A 19,578-nucleotide genomic window follows, 5' to 3' on the forward strand; every position below is an offset into this window, starting at 1 on the left:
CACACCTTTACTGTTCCAACCCAAAATGGAACAGATCAAGGGGATTTTCATCCATCTGTACATTGCATGATCTTTGTGATTTTTTTTATTTTGCTTTTTAATGTCCCGGCCGAATGCTGGACTGGTCACAGTACATCAGCAGAGCTTCATGAAGAAAATGTGACTGCGCCTACTAAACCCAGCTGGAGGCGGACAACCCTCAGGTGCCCCCTGGGCAGGAGGAGGTGTGATGGGGCACACACTAGCTAATGAGGTCTGTGTGTGAGCATTTAGCGGTTATACTCTCTATGCAAATCCCATCACCTGATCCTGCTGTGCATGTAAATAATAGAAGTGCGGAGGGGCAGGAGGGAGCGCGGGGAGCAGGGACACCTTCAACTGTCAAACACACTGGACATATTTTCCATTCCTGGTGTGGAAACTACTGCAAGTATCCATATCCCTTCTTAACGAGACCCCGCAGGTAATCCGGGCCTCATGAACCGACGCTGGAGAAGACGTTCTGCTTTACCAGCAAGGTGAAGAAAATACGAGCATTTTAAAACTCTGATGTAAAGTGTGGACCTCCCACTGAACACGCTCGCGTGAAGCATGGATAGGGAAGCGGCGAAAACGGTCATCAAAACGGCCGGGGGAGACCAAAACCTTCACAGTCAGTGACTGACTAAGGATCAGCGTGTCCAGAAATTACTGACGCCCATTGATTTAGGGTCCAGTAATCCATAAATACAATCCCATTCATGTCACAGACTTAAGATGCCATAAGGCAGAGATAAAAGCTGCTGCAAACAGAGTTTCTGCAATAGAACAAATAGAGAAAAAAGTTTCGGCAGAAAGGGCTGTTGGAAGAAAAAAAAAAAAAGAGCTCCTGAAAAAGAGCTCCTGAAAAAGAGCTCCTGAAAAAGAGCTCCTGAAAAAGAGCTCCTGAAGCAAACAAAGCTACTGCTGCCCATGGGCATCCACTTAACCGATTGCCAACAAGTTGTGCATCATGCAATCTCCTCAGCAAAATCAAATGTGATCAGGGTGACCAAACACTGCACACCCCACATTCCTGCCCCAATGCGTCAGTGCAGGTGCGGCCTGGAGTTCAGGCTGCTTTCCTTACAGAGGACTCGACTAGATACAACTGTATCCACCTTTCCACTGTCAGACATAGTAATGGTATTTAGCCCGGACATAGGTACATTTTCCATTCAGATACAGCAAGCAGAAGTCTTGAAAATGATGCAGAATACAAAGTACAGGTCCTTCTCAAAAAATTAGCATATAGTGTTAAATTTCATTATTTACCATAATGTAATGATTACAATTAAACTTTCATATATTATAGATTCATTATCCACCAACTGAAATTTGTCAGGTCTTTTATTGTTTTAATACTGATGATTTTGGCATACAACTCCTGATAACCCAAAAAACCTGTCTCAATAAATTAGCATATTTCACCCATCCAATCAAATAAAAGTGTTTTTTAATAACAAACAAAAAAACCAACAAATAATAATGTTCAGTTATGCACTCAATACTTGGTCGGGAATCCTTTGGCAGAAATGACTGCTTCAATGCGGCGTGGCATGGAGGCAATCAGCCTGTGACACTGCTGAGATGTTATGGAGGCCCAGGATGCTTCAATAGCGGCCTTAAGCTCATCCAGAGTGTTGGGTCTTGCGTCTCTCAACTTTCTCTTCACAATATCCCACAGATTCTCTATGGGGTTCAGGTCAGGAGAGTTGGCAGGCCAATTGAGCACAGTAATACCATGGTCAGTAAACCATTTACCAGTGGTTTTGGCACTGTGAGCAGGTGCCAGGTCGTGCTGAAAAATGAAATCTTCATCTCCATAAAGCATTGGAGCCGATGGAAGCATGAAGTGCTCCAAAATCTCCTGATAGCTAGCTGCATTGACCCTGCCCTTGATGAAACACAGTGGACCAACACCAGCAGCTGACATGGCACCCCACACCATCACTGACTGTGGGTACTTGACACTGGACTTCAGGCATTTTGGCATTTCCTTCTCCCCAGTCTTCCTCCAGACTCTGGCACCTTGATTTCCAAATGACATGCAAAATTTGCTTTCATCAGAAAAAAGTACTTGGGACCACTTAGCAACAGTCCAGTGCTGCTTCTCTGTAGCCCAGGTCAGGCGCCTCTGCCGCTGTTTATGGTTCAAAAGTGGCTTTACCTGGGGAATGCGGCACCTGTAGCCCATTTCCTGCACACGCCTGTGCACGGTGGCTCTGGATGTTTCCACACCAGACTCAGTCCACTGCTTCCTCAGGTTCCCCAAGGTCCTTCTCCACAATCTTCCTCAGGGTCCGGTCTCCTCTTCTCGTTGTACAGCGTTTTCTGCCACATTGTTTCCTTCCAACAGACTTACCATTGAGGTGCCTTGATACAGCACTCTGGGAACAGCCTATTTGTTGAGAAATTTCTTTCTGGGTCTTACCCTCTTGCTTGAGGGTGTCAATGACGGCCTTCTTGACATCTGTCAGGTCGCTAGTCTTACCCATGATGGGGGTTTTGAGTAATGAACCAGGCAGGGAGTTTATAAAAGCCTCAGGTATCTTTTGCATGTGTTTAAAGTTAATTAGTTGATTCAGAAGATTAGGGTAATAGGTCGTTTAGAGAACCTTTTCTTGATATGCTAATTTATTGAGACAGGTTTTTTGGGTTATCAGGAGTTGTATGCCAAAATCATCAGTATTAAAACAATAAAAGACCTGACAAATTTCAGTTGGTGGATAATGAATCTATAATATATGAAAGTTTAATTGTAATCATTACATTATGGTAAATAATGAAATTTAACACTATATGCTAATTTTTTGAGAAGGACCTGTATATTTGAAATGATCAGAGCTTTCATGATCCGACGATCCAGCCCTTTTCTTGAGCTGCAATATATGGGGCATCTTCTTTAGCTCATCTGCTTATTTGCACTGCAAAATATATACTGGGACCTGCCATACAGAAGGGTCCCAAGCAGACAGTCACCTGCTCTAATAGGGGAGTCCGATCGGCGTAGTTCTTCCAGAATGACACCCTGGAGGGCAGGTTACTGATCACATAAAGGTCATGGTGGCAGTATTTCCGCCCAGCTTTAACCTCCTCTATGGACTGACCCCATCACACAGATCCTGTAACCCAATTCTTCTCGCTCGACTCTGGCACCTGATGACAAGACTGGAAAATACACGGTTAAGCCTGGCTCCGATGACAGCTGAGCGACGGCGTTCATTGCACTTGTGGCTCTGTCCAGCTAGACTACGGCTGGAGGAAAAATCCAGGCTCAGGTTTCAGATGTTGTGTACCAGTAATGGGATGCCCGGGAGCCTGTAGTAAGATGGGTTGTTGTAGGGTGTAGATGACAGAGGAGGAGATTGTGTGAAAGAGAAGGACAAGACACGTCGGGGGGTGAACAAGAGAAAGGACGGGGCTCGCCGGAGATCAGGAACATGCCCGGGCATAGTGAGATTGGGGAGAAGGTCCTTCAGGAGCACCAAGTAGTCCTAACACCTTACCTCTTAGTATTATGAATGGTGGTCCCACCAAGGACAATGCGGACCCCCGGAGTTGTCCGGTTCAGGTTATACACAGTCTGAGCTTCTTCATAAGTTGCTCCTCCAACTATGAAGACAATGATATCCTGAGGCCTGCAGACAGAATAGTTTATGAAGGGTGAGGAGCAGGCTGACTGATACTTCATGGTGCAGAAGACGACTGGGCAGTTTACTCCCACTACATGCATGTCTCACCTGAGCGTGCGTGTATATAGGGCGGTTGGTACAGATAGCTGTCAGCCGGACAGCATGTATGCATAACCAGCCATAGAGATATGGATGGAATAAGTCTTACCGGTCCCGCAGGGTGCTAGGTCCCACATAGGGGTACATGTTGTCCCTCAGCTTCCCTTTTATCAGCTGGTCCAGGGTATCAAGAAGGAACGGTTGGTGCTGTGTGTACACGTTCTCCACGCCCTGCACGAAAACAAACAGGTCAACAGTTTTGCAGGGACTAGGCCTCCAATCTACTTGTTTTAGACGCTTCCTACTATAGCTAGTAGTACATTTATTAGTAATTTGGGGCACAGTTGCTCTTTTGTGGGATTGGACCAGAGAGACTAGCCTTCATCCGTCAAACATATTGATGAGCTTAAGGTATCCATGAGGCAGTCATCAGTGACAAGAGCTGCCGCACGCCGGGAACACCCCGCAAGAGCCGCCGCACGCCGGGAACACCCCGCAAGAGCCGCCGCACGCCGGGAACACCCCGCAAGAGCCGCCGCACGCCGGGAACACCCCGCAAGAGCCGCCGCACGCCGGGAACACCCCGCAAGAGCCGCCGCACGCCGGGAACACCCCGCAAGAGCCGCCACACGCCGGGAACACCCCGCAAGAGCCGCCGCACGCCGGGAACACCCCGCAAGAGTCGCCGCATGCCAGGAACACCCTGCAAGAGTCGCCGCACGCCGGGAACACCCCGCAAGAGCCGCTGCACGCCGAGAACACCCCACAAGTCATCTAGACATAACCGTTTGCTCCTTGATCCTTACGCTTGCCCATTTTTCCTGCTTCCGATGCATCAACTTCAAGAACGGACTGATCCCTTGCTGCTGATACATTCCACTCGTAATACCCAAGCTCTCTGTTCTATATGAACCCTGGTAAGCGCATATGGAGAGTTTGTCTACATCCTCCAACCATAAGTCACTGACCTTGAGTCCTTTGAAGAACTGTTTGGTGATGGCCACGGCGTCTTTAGGACTGAATAGGTCGCTGCCTCGGACTCTCTTCCCACCAAACTCCACTACGGAAGGCACCAGCTGCTCAAAAAACAAAAAGGTCAGACACATTCCCCTTATACACCTATAGTGGGGATTAACGAAGAACACTTACCCTGCGATACTTCTCAGATACCCCCCTGTTACGGAGGTCAGCGAGAAGGCTCTGCAGAGCGTTGCTGCTGTGCCGCTCATAGTGCAGAGCATAGAGCATGACCAAACGTGTGGCATCCAATTCAGACAAGCGCTGGTTCTGCAGAACACGTTTCACATTCTGAAGGCAAAAAACAAAAAAATTTCTGCTCTGACGCTCATAGGATCTAGTGTAATAAAGGATAAGATATGTAATAACTCCACCAGCAGCATAATGAGTGCAGCTCTGGAGTATAATACAGGCTCTCAAAAGCCCAATTATCCTAGGTCTCATAGCAATAAACAAATTCTAGCCCTTTAGGAGTGTAGGAAAGCTGGGTGACTATATAGTGGCAGCCGTACTAGAGGTCCCCACCTCTCTCAGACTTAGAACAGACTGTGGTCCACTTGTCCTCACATCCCCATCACCCTGTTGGTATGTAACCTTTAGGGGGCGATGCAGCGGGCACATCACACGGGCTGGATGGAAAGGACACAGTGTGCCAGTGACGTGCGTGTGAGCACTGCACAGCCGGACCATTGTCTGTGTGACTCTTACGGAGCCTCCAGCTCATTATTCTTATGATGGGACCCCCGGTACAAAGACTACTTCTCATGCAGCAGACCAGACCTACACACAAGGCTGTGTCACTGGTTCCACGGCGTGCAGGACCTTACCAGGACCGGGCACATGGTCTCTTAATTGTGGCTTTGTGTGGAGAACAAGGCGACAGTCACCAGTACAATACCCATAATTAATTATCCTTTGAAGTCGGATAGCGCGGCCTCCTCCATGGGGGGTAGGACATGGCTATACTGAAGTACTGTATGGGATAACTGTATTCACAGTCATGTATGAACCCTAAATTCCATATAGTGTAGGTGATGATCGGTGGCGTCCGACCTCCGGGATGGCCGTGGTGCTGAGAACAACTTTCAGCCCCCTTCCTTCCCATAAAGGTGAGAACTCACCTGCAGGGCATTGGAATGGTCGTTCTGACAGGCCAACTCCTGCTCCACTTCGGACACCTCCATTAGGTGGCGCTCACTCACAAGCCGCGACAGCTCGCCCACCACGGTCACGTGTTTGGACACCGTGCCGGACATTTTCTTAAACTGAGGATAGTTTTCGACAAAAGCCTGAAAGAGAAACAACCAACGAAGTAGTCCCCCATTATTGCAGTATATACAAAAGGTAGCAACGAGGGGCTTCAGTGGGTCCCCAGCTGCCATGTCCATCCATCATCACCCCGCGATCACATTGTGGGAAAGCAATGAGGTGACAGAGGAGGGCTCCATCCTTTTGTCTTATCCCTTAAATGCTACGGCCGCTATCTAAGGGGCTGAGCGGCTGGGATGAAGCTTTTACATGGTGCTGTGGACGGCATGGGCTACACGCCAGAGAGCGCCGTCTGTAGGACTGTATGGCGGATCACGCTGACATCCCCTCCGGATCTACATGAGGCAGAGATGAAGAAGGGACCTGACTGCCATCTAGTGGTGGAATAGCAGAATGTGGTGCAAACTAAAAAATGCCAATTAATAACGTTTACTATTATTATACATTTGTATAGCGCCATTTATTCCATGGCGCGTAACATGTAGAAAGGAGCAAATATAGACAAAAACAATAAACAGGAGCAAAAAACAAGGCACTAACAGGTTAATATTTCCAAAAATGTAGAAGCACAGAAGAAGCCTCCATGACACAATCACAGGCGATCCTAAAAAGATCCTGGACTATGTAGAAATCCGGAATAAACTTGTAAGTAAGCCAGGGTATCCGCGAACATTCACCTGCCACGTTTTGTCATTACCGGCCCAATTACATAGAAGGAAAATATCAGTTTGGGTCATGTAAAGTCTCCTACCTTCATGTCAGAGATGGACTCCAGCTTCTGCTGCTCCTTAGGTTTCTTCCGTTGGAAATCTTCCATCAGGTTCTTAATGTTGGTCCCGATCTCTCCGAAATTCATGTACATGTTCTGTGAAAAAAAAGGAAGAATCACAAGTTCTCGATAGTGTTCAATCAAGACGCGATGGTGTGCCCGGATTTTCTCCATCACTTACGTTGGCGTAGAACTCGTCATTCTCTGCGGACAGCACCACTTCCTTCAGATCCTTGCTGATTCCCGGCACACGTGACAGGTCGATACGGTTGTTGTTGATGCCCAGTAGCTCGTGGACCATAGCCTGGTACGTCCACTGTTCGAGCACAGAGAGAATACGTCTATAAATAACGCATCAGTGGGGTTTTCTGGCACCATTCATTTTCTCTACAATAGCGGAGGGCAAAAAGGAAAAGCCAAGCAGCTCAACCCTTGTCGCTATCTAGCATTCAAGCTCCGACCTCGCCATGTGCCCACCTGGTTGAGTAGAGGTGTGATGGCATCGTCAGAGCGGTCCAGGATGAGAAGAAGAGGTGGCACCTCCGTGCGTCGAAAATCAAACAGCTCATACTCCTTAGTAATGACTTGCTGGAGAGAGAAGGAACAAAGAGTGAGTCTGAGGAATCACCTGCGCCATGGACATCAGTCACCAGTGACCGGTAGCCACCTTCACGCCCTCCGCCAGCCTCTTGGCCATGTCTGAGGACAGCTGATATCGGATCATTGGACATTTCTTCAGGGAGAGGAGCAGAGCGGTCAGTCCTTGTGTGGTTCTAGACAGCTGGAAGGGATCCCAGTTCCTGCCCTAGAACGAAGATGACGATGGAGGGGTTATGTCCATGGAGACCCTCACTGAGGTTTACAAGACACATCGGGTTCTATTACCTGGTAGCAGCCGACTATGTTTAGAGAGAAGACGTGAGGGTTCACCGCAATGTAATCTCCATAAAACTCCTGCAAGAACAGACAAACTAATGTACCTGACACCGGCATATAAAGTACTTGCATCAATATAATCCCATATACTACATGACCTGATAAATGTGTACACTGACCTGCACTTCTGCCACCACCTCCTGCTCATCCGCCTCAGCAAGAGACTTCACATCACTCTTACTGATCACATTGCTAAAATCTGAAAAATAAAATACATCGGTACAACCCATATTATAGAAGTGTCACTGTGCAAGAGTCAAAGTACCCCCTGATCCTCTATTATACTGCAGAGCTGCACTCACTATTCTGCAGGTGCAGTCAGTGTGTACCGTACACACATTACATTACTGATCCTGTACTGATCCTGAGTTACATCCTGTATTATATTCCAGAGCTGCACTCACTATTCTGCTGGTGCAGTCACTGTGTACATACATTACATTACTGATCCTGTACTGATCCTGAGTTACATCCTGTATTATATTCCAGAGCTGCACTCACTATTCTGCTGGTGCAGTCACTGTGTACATACATTACATTACTGATCCTGTACTGATCCTGAGCTACATCCTGTGTTATACCCCAGAGCTGCACTCACTATTCTGCTGGTGCAGTCACTGTGTACATACATTACTGATCCTGTACTGATCCTGAGTTACATCCTGTGTTATACTCCAGAGCTGCATTCACTATTCTGCTGGTGCAGTCACTGTGTACATACATTACATTACTGATCCTGAGTTACATCCTGTATTATACTGCAGAGCTGCACTCACTATTCTGCAGGTGCAGTCAGTGTGTACATACATTACATTACTGATCCTGTACTGATCCTGAGTTACATCCTGTGTTTTACCCCAGAGCTGCACTCACTATTCTGCTGGTGCAGTCACTGTGTACATACATTACTTTACTGATCCTGAGTTACATCCTGTATTATACCCCAGAGTTGCACTCACTATTCTGCTACTACAGTCACTTTGTACATACATTACTGATCCTGTACTGATCCTGAGTTACATCCTGTATTATACTCCAGAGCTGCACTCACTATTCTGCTGGTGCAGTCAGAGTGTACATACATTACTTTACTGATCCTGAGTTACATCCTGTATTATACCCCGGAGCTGCACTCACTATTCTGCTGGTGCAGTCACTGTGTACATACATTACTGATCCTGTGGTGATCCTGAGTTACATCCTGTATTATACTCCAGAGCTGCACTCACTATTCTGCTGGTGCAGTCACTGTGTACATACATTACATTACTGATCCTGTAGTGATCCTGAGTTTACATCCTGTATTATACTCCAGAGCTGCACTCACTATTCTGCTGGTGGAGTCACTGTGTACATACATTACATTACTGATCCAGAGTTACATCCTGTATTATACCCCAGAGCTGCACTCACTATTCTGCTGGTGCAGTCACTGTGTACATACATTGCATTACTGATCCTGAGTTACATCCTGTATTATACCCCAGAGCTGCACTCACTATACTGCTGGTGCAGTCACTGTGTACATACATTACATTACTGATCCTGAGTTACATCCTGTATTATACCCCGGAGCTGCACTCACTATTCTGCTGGTGCAGTCACTGTGTACATACATTACATTACTGACCCTGAGTTACATCTTGTATTACACTCCAGAGCTGCACTCACTATTCTGCTGGTGCAGCCACTGTGTACATACATTACATTACTGATCCTGAGTTACATCCTGTATTATACCCCGGAGCTGCACTCACTATTCTGCTGGTGCAGTCTCTGTGTACATACATTACATTACTGACCCTGAGTTACATCTTGTATTACACTCCAGAGCTGCACTCACTATTCTGCTGGTGCAGTCACTGTGTACATACATTACATTACTGACCCTGAGTTACATCTTGTATTACACTCCAGAGCTGCACTCACTATTCTGCTGGTGCAGTCACTGTGTACATACATTACATTACATTACTGATCCTGAGTTACATCCTGTATTACACGCCAGAGCTGCACTCACTATTCTGCTGGTGCAGTCACTGTGTACATACATTACATTACTGATCCTGAGTTACATCCTGTATTACACTCCAGAGCTGCACTCACTATTCTGCTGGTGCAGTCACTGTGTACATACATTACTGATCCTGTACTGACCCCGAGTTACATCCTGTATTACACTCCAGAGCTGCACTCACTATTCTGCTGGTGCAGTCAGTGTGTACATACATTACTTTACTGATCCTGAGTTACATCCTGTATTACACTCCAGAGCTGCACTCACTATTCTGCTGGTGCAGTCAGTGTGTACATACATTACATTACTGATCCTGTACTGATCCTGAGTTACATCTTGTATTATACCCCAGAGCTGCACTCACTATTCTGCTGGTGCAGTCACTCTGTACATACATTACATTACCGACCCTGAGTTACATCTTGTATTACACTCCAGAGCTGCACTCACTATTCTGCTGGTGCAGTCACTGTGTACATACATTACATTACTGATCCTGTAGTGATCCTGAGTTACATCCTGTATTATACTCCAGAGCTGCACTCACTATTCTGCTGGTGCAGTCACTGAGTACATACATTACTGATCCTGTACTGACCCAGAGTTACATCCTGTATTATACTCCAGAGCTGCACTCACTATTCTGCTGCTGCAGTCACTGTGTACATACATACATTACTGATCCTGTACTGATCCTGAGTTACATCCTGTATTATACTCCAGAGCTGCACTCACTATTCTGCTGGTGCAGTCACTGTGTACATACATTACTGATCCTGTACTGACCCCGAGTTACATCCTGTATTACACTCCAGAGCTGCACTCACTATTCTGCTGGTGCAGTCAGTGTGTACATACATTACTTTACTGATCCTGAGTTACATCCTGTATTATACCCCAGAGTTGCACTCACTATTCTGCTACTGCAGTCACTTTGTACATACATTACTGATCCTGTACTGATCCTGAGTTACATCCTGTATTATACTCCAGAGCTGCACTCACTATTCTGCTGGTGCAGTCAGAGTGTACATACATTACTTTACTGATCCTGAGTTACATCCTGTATTATACTCCAGAGATGCACTCACTATTCTGCTGGTGCAGTCACTGTGTACATACATTACATTACTGATCCTGTACTGATCCTGAGTTACATCCTGTATTATACTCCAGAGCTGCACTCACTATTCTGCTGGTGCAGTCATTGTGTACATACATTACATTAATGATCCTGTACTGACCCTGAGTTACATCCTGTATTGTACTACAGAGCTGCACTCACTATTCTGCTGGTGCAGTCACTGTGTACATACATTACATTACTGATCCTGAGTTACATCCTGTATTACACTCCAGAGCTGCACTCACTATTCTGCTGGTGCAGTCACTGTGTACATACATTACATTACTGATCCTGAGTTACATCCTGTATTATACTCCAGAGATGCACTCACTATTCTGCTGGTGCAGTCACTGTGTACATACATTACATTACTGATCCTGTACTGATCCTGAGTTACATCCTGTATTATACTCCAGAGCTGCACTCACTATTCTGCTGGTGCAGTCACTGTGTACATATATTACTGAGTCTGAGTTACATCCTGTATTGTACTACAGAGCTGCACTCACTATTCTGCTGGTGCAGTCACTGTGTACATACATTACTGATCCTGAGTTACATCGTGTATTATACTCCAGAGCTGCACTCACTATTCTGCTGGTGCAGTCACTGTGTACATACATTACATTACTGATCCTGTACTATTCCTGAGTTACATCCTGTATTATACTACAGAGCTGCACTCACTATTCTGCTGGTGCAGTCACTGTGTACATACATTACATTACTGATCCTGTACTGATCCTGAGTTACATCCTGTATTGTACTACAGAGCTGCACTCACTATTCTGCTGGTGCAGTCACTGTGTACATACATTACATTACTGATCCTGTACTGATCCTGAGTTACATCCTGTATTATACTACAGAGCTGCACTCACTATTCTGCTGGTGCAGTCACTGTGTACATACATTACTGATCCTGAGTTACATCATGTATTATACTCCAGAGCTGCACTCACTATTCTGCTGGTGCAGTCACTGTGTACATACATTACATTACTGATCCTGAGTTACATCCTGTATTATACTCCAGAGATGCACTCACTATTCTGCTGGTGCAGTCACTGTGTACATACATTACATTACTGATCCTGTACTGATCCTGAGTTACATCCTGTATTGTACTACAGAGCTGCACTCACTATTCTGCTGGTGCAGTCACTGTGTACATACATTACATTACTGATCCTGAGTTACATCCTGTATTATAATCCAGAGCTGCACTCACTATTCTGCTGGTGCAGTCACTGTGTACATACATTACATTACTGATCCTGTACTGATCCTGAGTTACATCCTGTATTGTACTACAGAGCTGCACTCACTATTCTGCTGGTGCAGTCACTGTGTACATACATTACATTACTGATCCTGAGTTACATCCTGTATTATACCCCAGAGCTGCACTCACTATTCTGCTGGTGAAGTCAGTGTGTACATACATTACATTACTGATCCTGTACGGATCCTGAGTTACATCCTGTATTATACTCCAGAGCTGCACTCACTATTCTGCTGGTGCAGTCACTGTGTACATACATTACTGATCCTGTACGGATCCTGAGTTACATTCTGTATTATACTCCAGAGCTGCACTCACTATTCTGCTGGTGCAGTCACTGTGTACATACATTACTGATCCTGAGTTACATCCTGTATTATACCCCAGAGCTGCACTCACTATTCTGCTGGTGCAGTCACTGTGTACATACATTACATTACTGATCCTGAGTTACATCCTGTATTATACCCCGGAGCTGCACTCACTATTCTGCTGGTGCAGTCACTGTGTACATACATTACATTACTGACCCTGAGTTACATCTTGTATTACACTCCAGAGCTGCACTCACTATTCTGCTGGTGCAGTCACTGTGTACATACATTACATTACTGATCCTGAGTTACATCCTGTATTACACTCCAGAGCTGCACTCACTATTCTGCTGGTGCAGTCACTGTGTACATACATTACATTACTGATCCTGAGTTACATCCTGTATTATACTCCAGAGATGCACTCACTATTCTGCTGGTGCAGTCACTGTGTACATACATTACATTACTGATCCTGTACTGATCCTGAGTTACATCCTGTATTGTACTACAGAGCTGCTCTCACTATTCTGCTGGTGCAGTCACTGTGTACATACATTACATTACTGATCCTGAGTTACATCCTGTATTACACTCCAGAGCTGCACTCACTATTCTGCTGGTGCAGTCACTGTGTACATACATTACATTACTGATCCTGAGTTACATCCTGTATTATACTCCAGAGATGCACTCACTATTCTGCTGGTGCAGTCACTGTGTACATACATTACATTACTGATCCTGTACTGATCCTGAGTTACATCCTGTATTATACTCCAGAGCTGCACTCACTATTCTGCTGGTGCAGTCACTGTGTACATACATTACTGAGTCTGAGTTACATCCTGTATTGTACTACAGAGCTGCACTCACTATTCTGCTGGTGCAGTCACTGTGTACATACATTACTGATCCTGAGTTACATCGTGTATTATACTCCAGAGCTGCACTCACTATTCTGCTGGTGCAGTCACTGTGTACATACATTACATTACTGATCCTGTACTATTCCTGAGTTACATCCTGTATTATACTACAGAGCTGCACTCACTATTCTGCTGGTGCAGTCACTGTGTACATACATTACTGATCCTGAGTTACATCCTGTATTACACTCCAGAGCTGCACTCACTATTCTGCTGGTGCAGTCACTGTGTACATACATTACTGATCCTGTACTGATCCTGAGTTACATCGTGTATTATACTCCAGAGCTGCACTCACTATTCTGCTGGTGCAGTCACTGTATACATACATTACATTACTGATCCTGAGTTACATCCTGTATTATAATCCAGAGCTACACTCACTATTCTGCTGGTGCAGTCACTGTGTACATACATTACATTACTGATCCTGTACTGATCCTGAATTACATCCTGTATTATACTCCAGAGATGCACTCACTATTCTGCTGGTGCAGTCACTGTGTACATACATTACATTACTGATCCTGTACTGATCCTGAGTTACATCCTGTATTGTACTACAGAGCTGCACTCACTATTCTGCTGGTGCAGTCACTGTGTACATACATTACATTACTGATCCTGTACTGATCCTGATTTACATCCTGTATTATAATCCAGAGCTGCACTCACTATTCTGCTGGTGCAGTCACTGTGTACATCCATTACATTACTGATCCTGTACTGATCCTGAGTTACATCCTGTATTGTACTACAGAGCTGCACTCACTATTCTGCTGGTGCAGTCACTGTGTACATACATTACATTACTGATCCTGAGTTACATCCTGTATTATACCCCAGAGCTGCACTCACTATTCTGCTGGTGCAGTCACTGTGTACATACATTACATTACTGATCCTGTACGGATCCTGAGTTACATCCTGTATTATACTCCAGAGCTGCACTCACTATTCTGCTGGTGCAGTCACTGTGTACATACATTACTGATCCTGAGTTACATCCTGTATTATACTCCAGAGCTGCACTCACTACTCTGCTGGTGCAGTCAGTGTGTACATACATTACATTACTGATCCTGTACTTATCCTGAGTTACAGCCTGTATTATACCTCAGAGCTGCACTCACTATTCTGCTGGTGCAGTCACTGTGTACATACATTACATTACTGATCCTGTACTGATCCTGAATTACATCCTGTATTATACTCCAGAGCTGCACTCACTATTCTGCTGGTGGAGTCACTGTGTATATACATTACTGATCCTGTACTGACCCCGAGTTACATCCTGTATTACACTCCAGAGCTGCACTCACTATTCTGCTGGTGCAGTCAGTGTGTACATACATTACTTTACTGATCCTGAGTTACATCCTGTATTATACCCCAGAGTTGCACTCACTATTCTGCTACTGCAGTCACTTTGTACATACATTACTGATCCTGTACTGATCCTGAGTTACATCCTGTATTATACTCCAGAGCTGCACTCACTATTCTGCTGGTGCAGTCAGAGTGTACATACATTACTTTACTGATCCTGAGTTACATCCTGTATTATACTCCAGAGATGCACTCACTATTCTGCTGGTGCAGTCACTGTGTACATACATTACATTACTGATCCTGTACTGATCCTGAGTTACATCCTGTATTATACTCCAGAGCTGCACTCACTATTCTGCTGGTGCAGTCATTGTGTACATACATTACATTAATGATCCTGTACTGACCCTGAGTTACATCCTGTATTGTACTACAGAGCTGCACTCACTATTCTGCTGGTGCAGTCACTGTGTACATACATTACATTACTGATCCTGAGTTACATCCTGTATTACACTCCAGAGCTGCACTCACTATTCTGCTGGTGCAGTCACTGTGTACATACATTACATTACTGATCCTGAGTTACATCCTGTATTATACTCCAGAGATGCACTCACTATTCTGCTGGTGCAGTCACTGTGTACATACATTACATTACTGATCCTGTACTGATCCTGAGTTACATCCTGTATTATACTCCAGAGCTGCACTCACTATTCTGCTGGTGCAGTCACTGTGTACATATATTACTGAGTCTGAGTTACATCCTGTATTACACTCCAGAGCTGCACTCACTATTCTGCTGGTGCAGTCACTGTGTACATACATTACATTACTGATCCTGAGTTACATCCTGTATTATACTCCAGAGATGCACTCACTATTCTGCTGGTGCAGTCACTGTGTACATACATTACATTACTGATCCTGTACTGATCCTGAGTTACATCCTGTATTATACTCCAGAGCTGCACTCACTATTCTGCTGGTGCAGTCATTGTGTACATACATTACATTACTGATCCTGTACTGATCCTGAGTTACATCCTGTATTGTACTACAGAGCTGCTCTCACTATTCTGCTGGTGCAGTCACTGTGTACATACATTACATTACTGATCCTGAGTTACATCCTGTATTACACTCCAGAGCTGCACTCACTATTCTGCTGGTGCAGTCACTGTGTACATACATTACATTACTGATCCTGAGTTACATCCTGTATTATACTCCAGAGATGCACTCACTATTCTGCTGGTGCAGTCACTGTGTACATACATTACATTACTGATCCTGTACTGATCCTGAGTTACATCCTGTATTATACTCCAGAGCTGCACTCACTATTCTGCTGGTGCAGTCACTGTGTACATACATTACTGAGTCTGAGTTACATCCTGTATTGTACTACAGAGCTGCACTCACTATTCTGCTGGTGCAGTCACTGTGTACATACATTACTGATCCTGAGTTACATCGTGTATTATACTCCAGAGCTGCACTCACTATTCTGCTGGTGCAGTCACTGTGTACATACATTACATTACTGATCCTGTACTATTCCTGAGTTACATCCTGTATTATACTACAGAGCTGCACTCACTATTCTGCTGGTGCAGTCACTGTGTACATACATTACTGATCCTGAGTTACATCCTGTATTACACTCCAGAGCTGCACTCACTATTCTGCTGGTGCAGTCACTGTGTACATACATTACTGATCCTGTACTGATCCTGAGTTACATCGTGTATTATACTCCAGAGCTGCACTCACTATTCTGCTGGTGCAGTCACTGTATACATACATTACATTACTGATCCTGAGTTACATCCTGTATTATAATCCAGAGCTGCACTCACTATTCTGCTGGTGCAGTCACTGTGTACATACATTACATTACTGATCCTGTACTGATCCTGAATTACATCCTGTATTATACTCCAGAGATGCACTCACTATTCTGCTGGTGCAGTCACTGTGTACATACATTACATTACTGATCCTGTACTGATCCTGAGTTACATCCTGTATTGTACTACAGAGCTGCACTCACTATTCTGCTGGTGCAGTCACTGTGTACATACATTACATTACTGATCCTGTACTGATCCTGATTTACATCCTGTATTATAATCCAGAGCTGCACTCACTATTCTGCTGGTGCAGTCACTGTGTACATCCATTACATTACTGATCCTGTACTGATCCTGAGTTACATCCTGTATTGTACTACAGAGCTGCACTCACTATTCTGCTGGTGCAGTCACTGTGTACATACATTACATTACTGATCCTGAGTTACATCCTGTATTATACCCCAGAGCTGCACTCACTATTCTGCTGGTGCAGTCACTGTGTACATACATTACATTACTGATCCTGTACGGATCCTGAGTTACATCCTGTATTATACTCCAGAGCTGCACTCACTATTCTGCTGGTGCAGTCACTGTGTACATACATTACTGATCCTGAGTTACATCCTGTATTATACTCCAGAGCTGCACTCACTACTCTGCTGGTGCAGTCAGTGTGTACATACATTACATTACTGATCCTGTACTTATCCTGAGTTACAGCCTGTATTATACCTCAGAGCTGCACTCACTATTCTGCTGGTGCAGTCACTGTGTACATACATTACATTACTGATCCTGTACTGATCCTGAATTACATCCTGTATTATACTCCAGAGCTGCACTCACTATTCTGCTGGTGGAGTCACTGTGTATATACATTACTGATCCTGTACTGATCCTGAGTTACATCCTGTATTATACCTCAGAGCTGCACTCACTATTCTGCTGGTGCAGTCACTGTGTACATACATTACATTACTGATCCTGTACTGAGTCTGAGTTACATCCTGTATTGTACTACAGAGCTGCACTCACTATTCTGCTGGTGGAGTCACTGTGTATATACATTACTGATCCTGTACGGATCCTGAGTTACATCCTGTATTATACCTCAGAGCTGCACTCACTATTCTGCTGGTGCAGTCACTGTGTACATACATTACATTACTGATCCTGTACTGAGTCTGAGTTACATCCTGTATTGTACTACAGAGCTGCACTCACTATTCTGCTGGTGGAATCCTGAGAGGTATACTCACATAGGAAGTAGACGCTGTACTTCGGTCTTCGTAACTCCTTGATCAGGTAGTCAACATTTTCCTTTTAAATAGAATGGAATGAAATTGTGGTTCAGAACCATTCTCAACCAATCAGAATACAGCTTTCATTTCTATAGCATTACAGTGACGCCTCCTTGTCGCATTACTTTACGGCGTTAGTGACGGGATGACCACCAGTTTGCACTACATTGAAGTTAGGACTTTACCTTTTGTAGGACTCAGAACATGCTCTTAGTGGAGGAGGGTTTGGGACCTTCTGAGAGTACTCCTTGAGTAGCCAACCTAAAGAGCTCTGTCTGATCAGTTTTCTACCCCCCATTTTGGCTGCAGTTACCCCATTACCTTGGTGGGCCTCAGGAAACATATGGCCTTCAGGTGCTTCATGCTCTCCCGGTTGGCCGAGTCGATGCGCTCGAATAGGTAGACCTCCTTCTGTAGGATCTCAGACTGGGTGTAGACCATGCTCACCACGCTGGTCTGTGGACATCAGTCACATGATAAAATTCTATACACAAGTCACAGCTAAAGCTGCATATAAAACTGGCTACAACCCTTGTAACTGGCAAGTTTAGGCTGCCATGTTGCTGGTGGGATCACAGTACAATCAATCAACTGATCACAATCGGCATTAGTCGGTTTCTCATAAAGAATTACACATGAATTGTATTAGTAAGCTCCGCAGGGGCGGATACAAGAACACTGGCCCCACCCCCAAGTAGCATAGATGACATATAAGCCAATCAGAAGGGTTTCCCCCCGCAAAATTATTTTACATGCCAGTAATAATTAGTGATTGAAGATCTTAGCAGTCCTTATGTGGAACCAAGCCCCCCAAAACGCCCCATGTGAGTAAAGGGTTGGGGAGCAGCATAATATGCAAATAATATGCAAATTCAAACATTGGCACATAGGGTGCCCTGCTCTTACCGTCTCCTTATCCATGAGCAGCACTTTCATGCCCGGCCCGCTGTCCTCGATCATCTTGGACACATACTGCTTGACTGCCAGCACCACGTTCATGATCGGCAGCACTCAGCGCCCTGATGTCAGCTGTGATCTGCCAGATACTCCGTCTCTTCCGGGTGTGACTGGCCGCAAAGGAAGCTGGGAGTTGTAGGAATCCGGGTTCAGAAGGAAAGCAGGAAGCCGACGACAATGACGTCACGGCGTTCCCTGAAGCATGCCGGGAATTGTAGTCATAAGTGCTGATCAGGTGACAAAGGGAAGAGAGTAGGAGACTGGAGTTAAAAAGAATGGAATCAGTGAAGTAGTAGTCTCATCATTCATCATAGAGGCGAAAGGGTAGGGCAAGGGGCATCGTGCGGGGTATAGGGAGACTCATGGGGATGGGAAGGGGCAGGCACAGTCAGCAAAAACTAAGCATCACAATAATATACAATGCAGTGAGGTGCCCTGATGTGAATACCTTTAAAAACAGCTTCAAAAACAATGTTTTTAAGGGGTTAAATAACTTTGGGCCACTGACCTGACACAGATCAATGGCCCAAAGTCATTTGACCCCTTAAAAACATCAGTTACTTATTCAAATCTGTGAAAATGGTCCGTTTGCCCACTTTGATTCCAATTCTGGTGCCCAGAACCCATTTGGGCCAGGCTGGAGGGACCTGGTTTTGATGTGGGCTGCCCTGTTCTATCATTCACAGAAACAGAAGGTATAAGTTTGGGA

At 45.1% G+C, this 19,578-nt stretch overlaps 1 protein-coding gene across 2 annotated transcripts in view; it reads right to left on the minus strand.

Moving 5' to 3' along the window:
• VPS45 (vacuolar protein sorting 45 homolog) overlaps positions 1 to 18,989 on the minus strand; it is a 43,750-nt gene extending 24,761 nt beyond the window's left edge. For both annotated transcript variants that reach the window (XM_069728629.1, XM_069728620.1), the window contains exons 1-14: positions 18,819 to 18,989; positions 18,234 to 18,368; positions 17,871 to 17,931; positions 7,863 to 7,942; positions 7,693 to 7,761; positions 7,475 to 7,612; positions 7,285 to 7,395; positions 6,989 to 7,123; positions 6,790 to 6,903; positions 5,891 to 6,058; positions 4,902 to 5,060; positions 4,721 to 4,828; positions 3,862 to 3,983; positions 3,528 to 3,659 (exon numbers count right to left, since the gene is read on the minus strand). In XM_069728629.1, coding sequence (XP_069584730.1) covers positions 3,528 to 3,659; positions 3,862 to 3,983; positions 4,721 to 4,828; positions 4,902 to 5,060; positions 5,891 to 6,058; positions 6,790 to 6,903; positions 6,989 to 7,123; positions 7,285 to 7,395; positions 7,475 to 7,612; positions 7,693 to 7,761; positions 7,863 to 7,942; positions 17,871 to 17,931; positions 18,234 to 18,368; positions 18,819 to 18,911 — 1,625 coding nt within the window. In that variant the 5' untranslated portion in view covers positions 18,912 to 18,989. The remainder of the gene's footprint in view (positions 1 to 3,527; positions 3,660 to 3,861; positions 3,984 to 4,720; positions 4,829 to 4,901; positions 5,061 to 5,890; positions 6,059 to 6,789; positions 6,904 to 6,988; positions 7,124 to 7,284; positions 7,396 to 7,474; positions 7,613 to 7,692; positions 7,762 to 7,862; positions 7,943 to 17,870; positions 17,932 to 18,233; positions 18,369 to 18,818) is intronic.
• Positions 18,990 to 19,578: the final 589 nt, after the last annotated feature.

The sequence above is a fragment of the Ranitomeya imitator genome, chromosome 1 (assembly GCF_032444005.1).
Source record: "Ranitomeya imitator isolate aRanImi1 chromosome 1, aRanImi1.pri, whole genome shotgun sequence".
Classification (NCBI taxonomy): domain Eukaryota; kingdom Metazoa; phylum Chordata; class Amphibia; order Anura; family Dendrobatidae; genus Ranitomeya; species Ranitomeya imitator.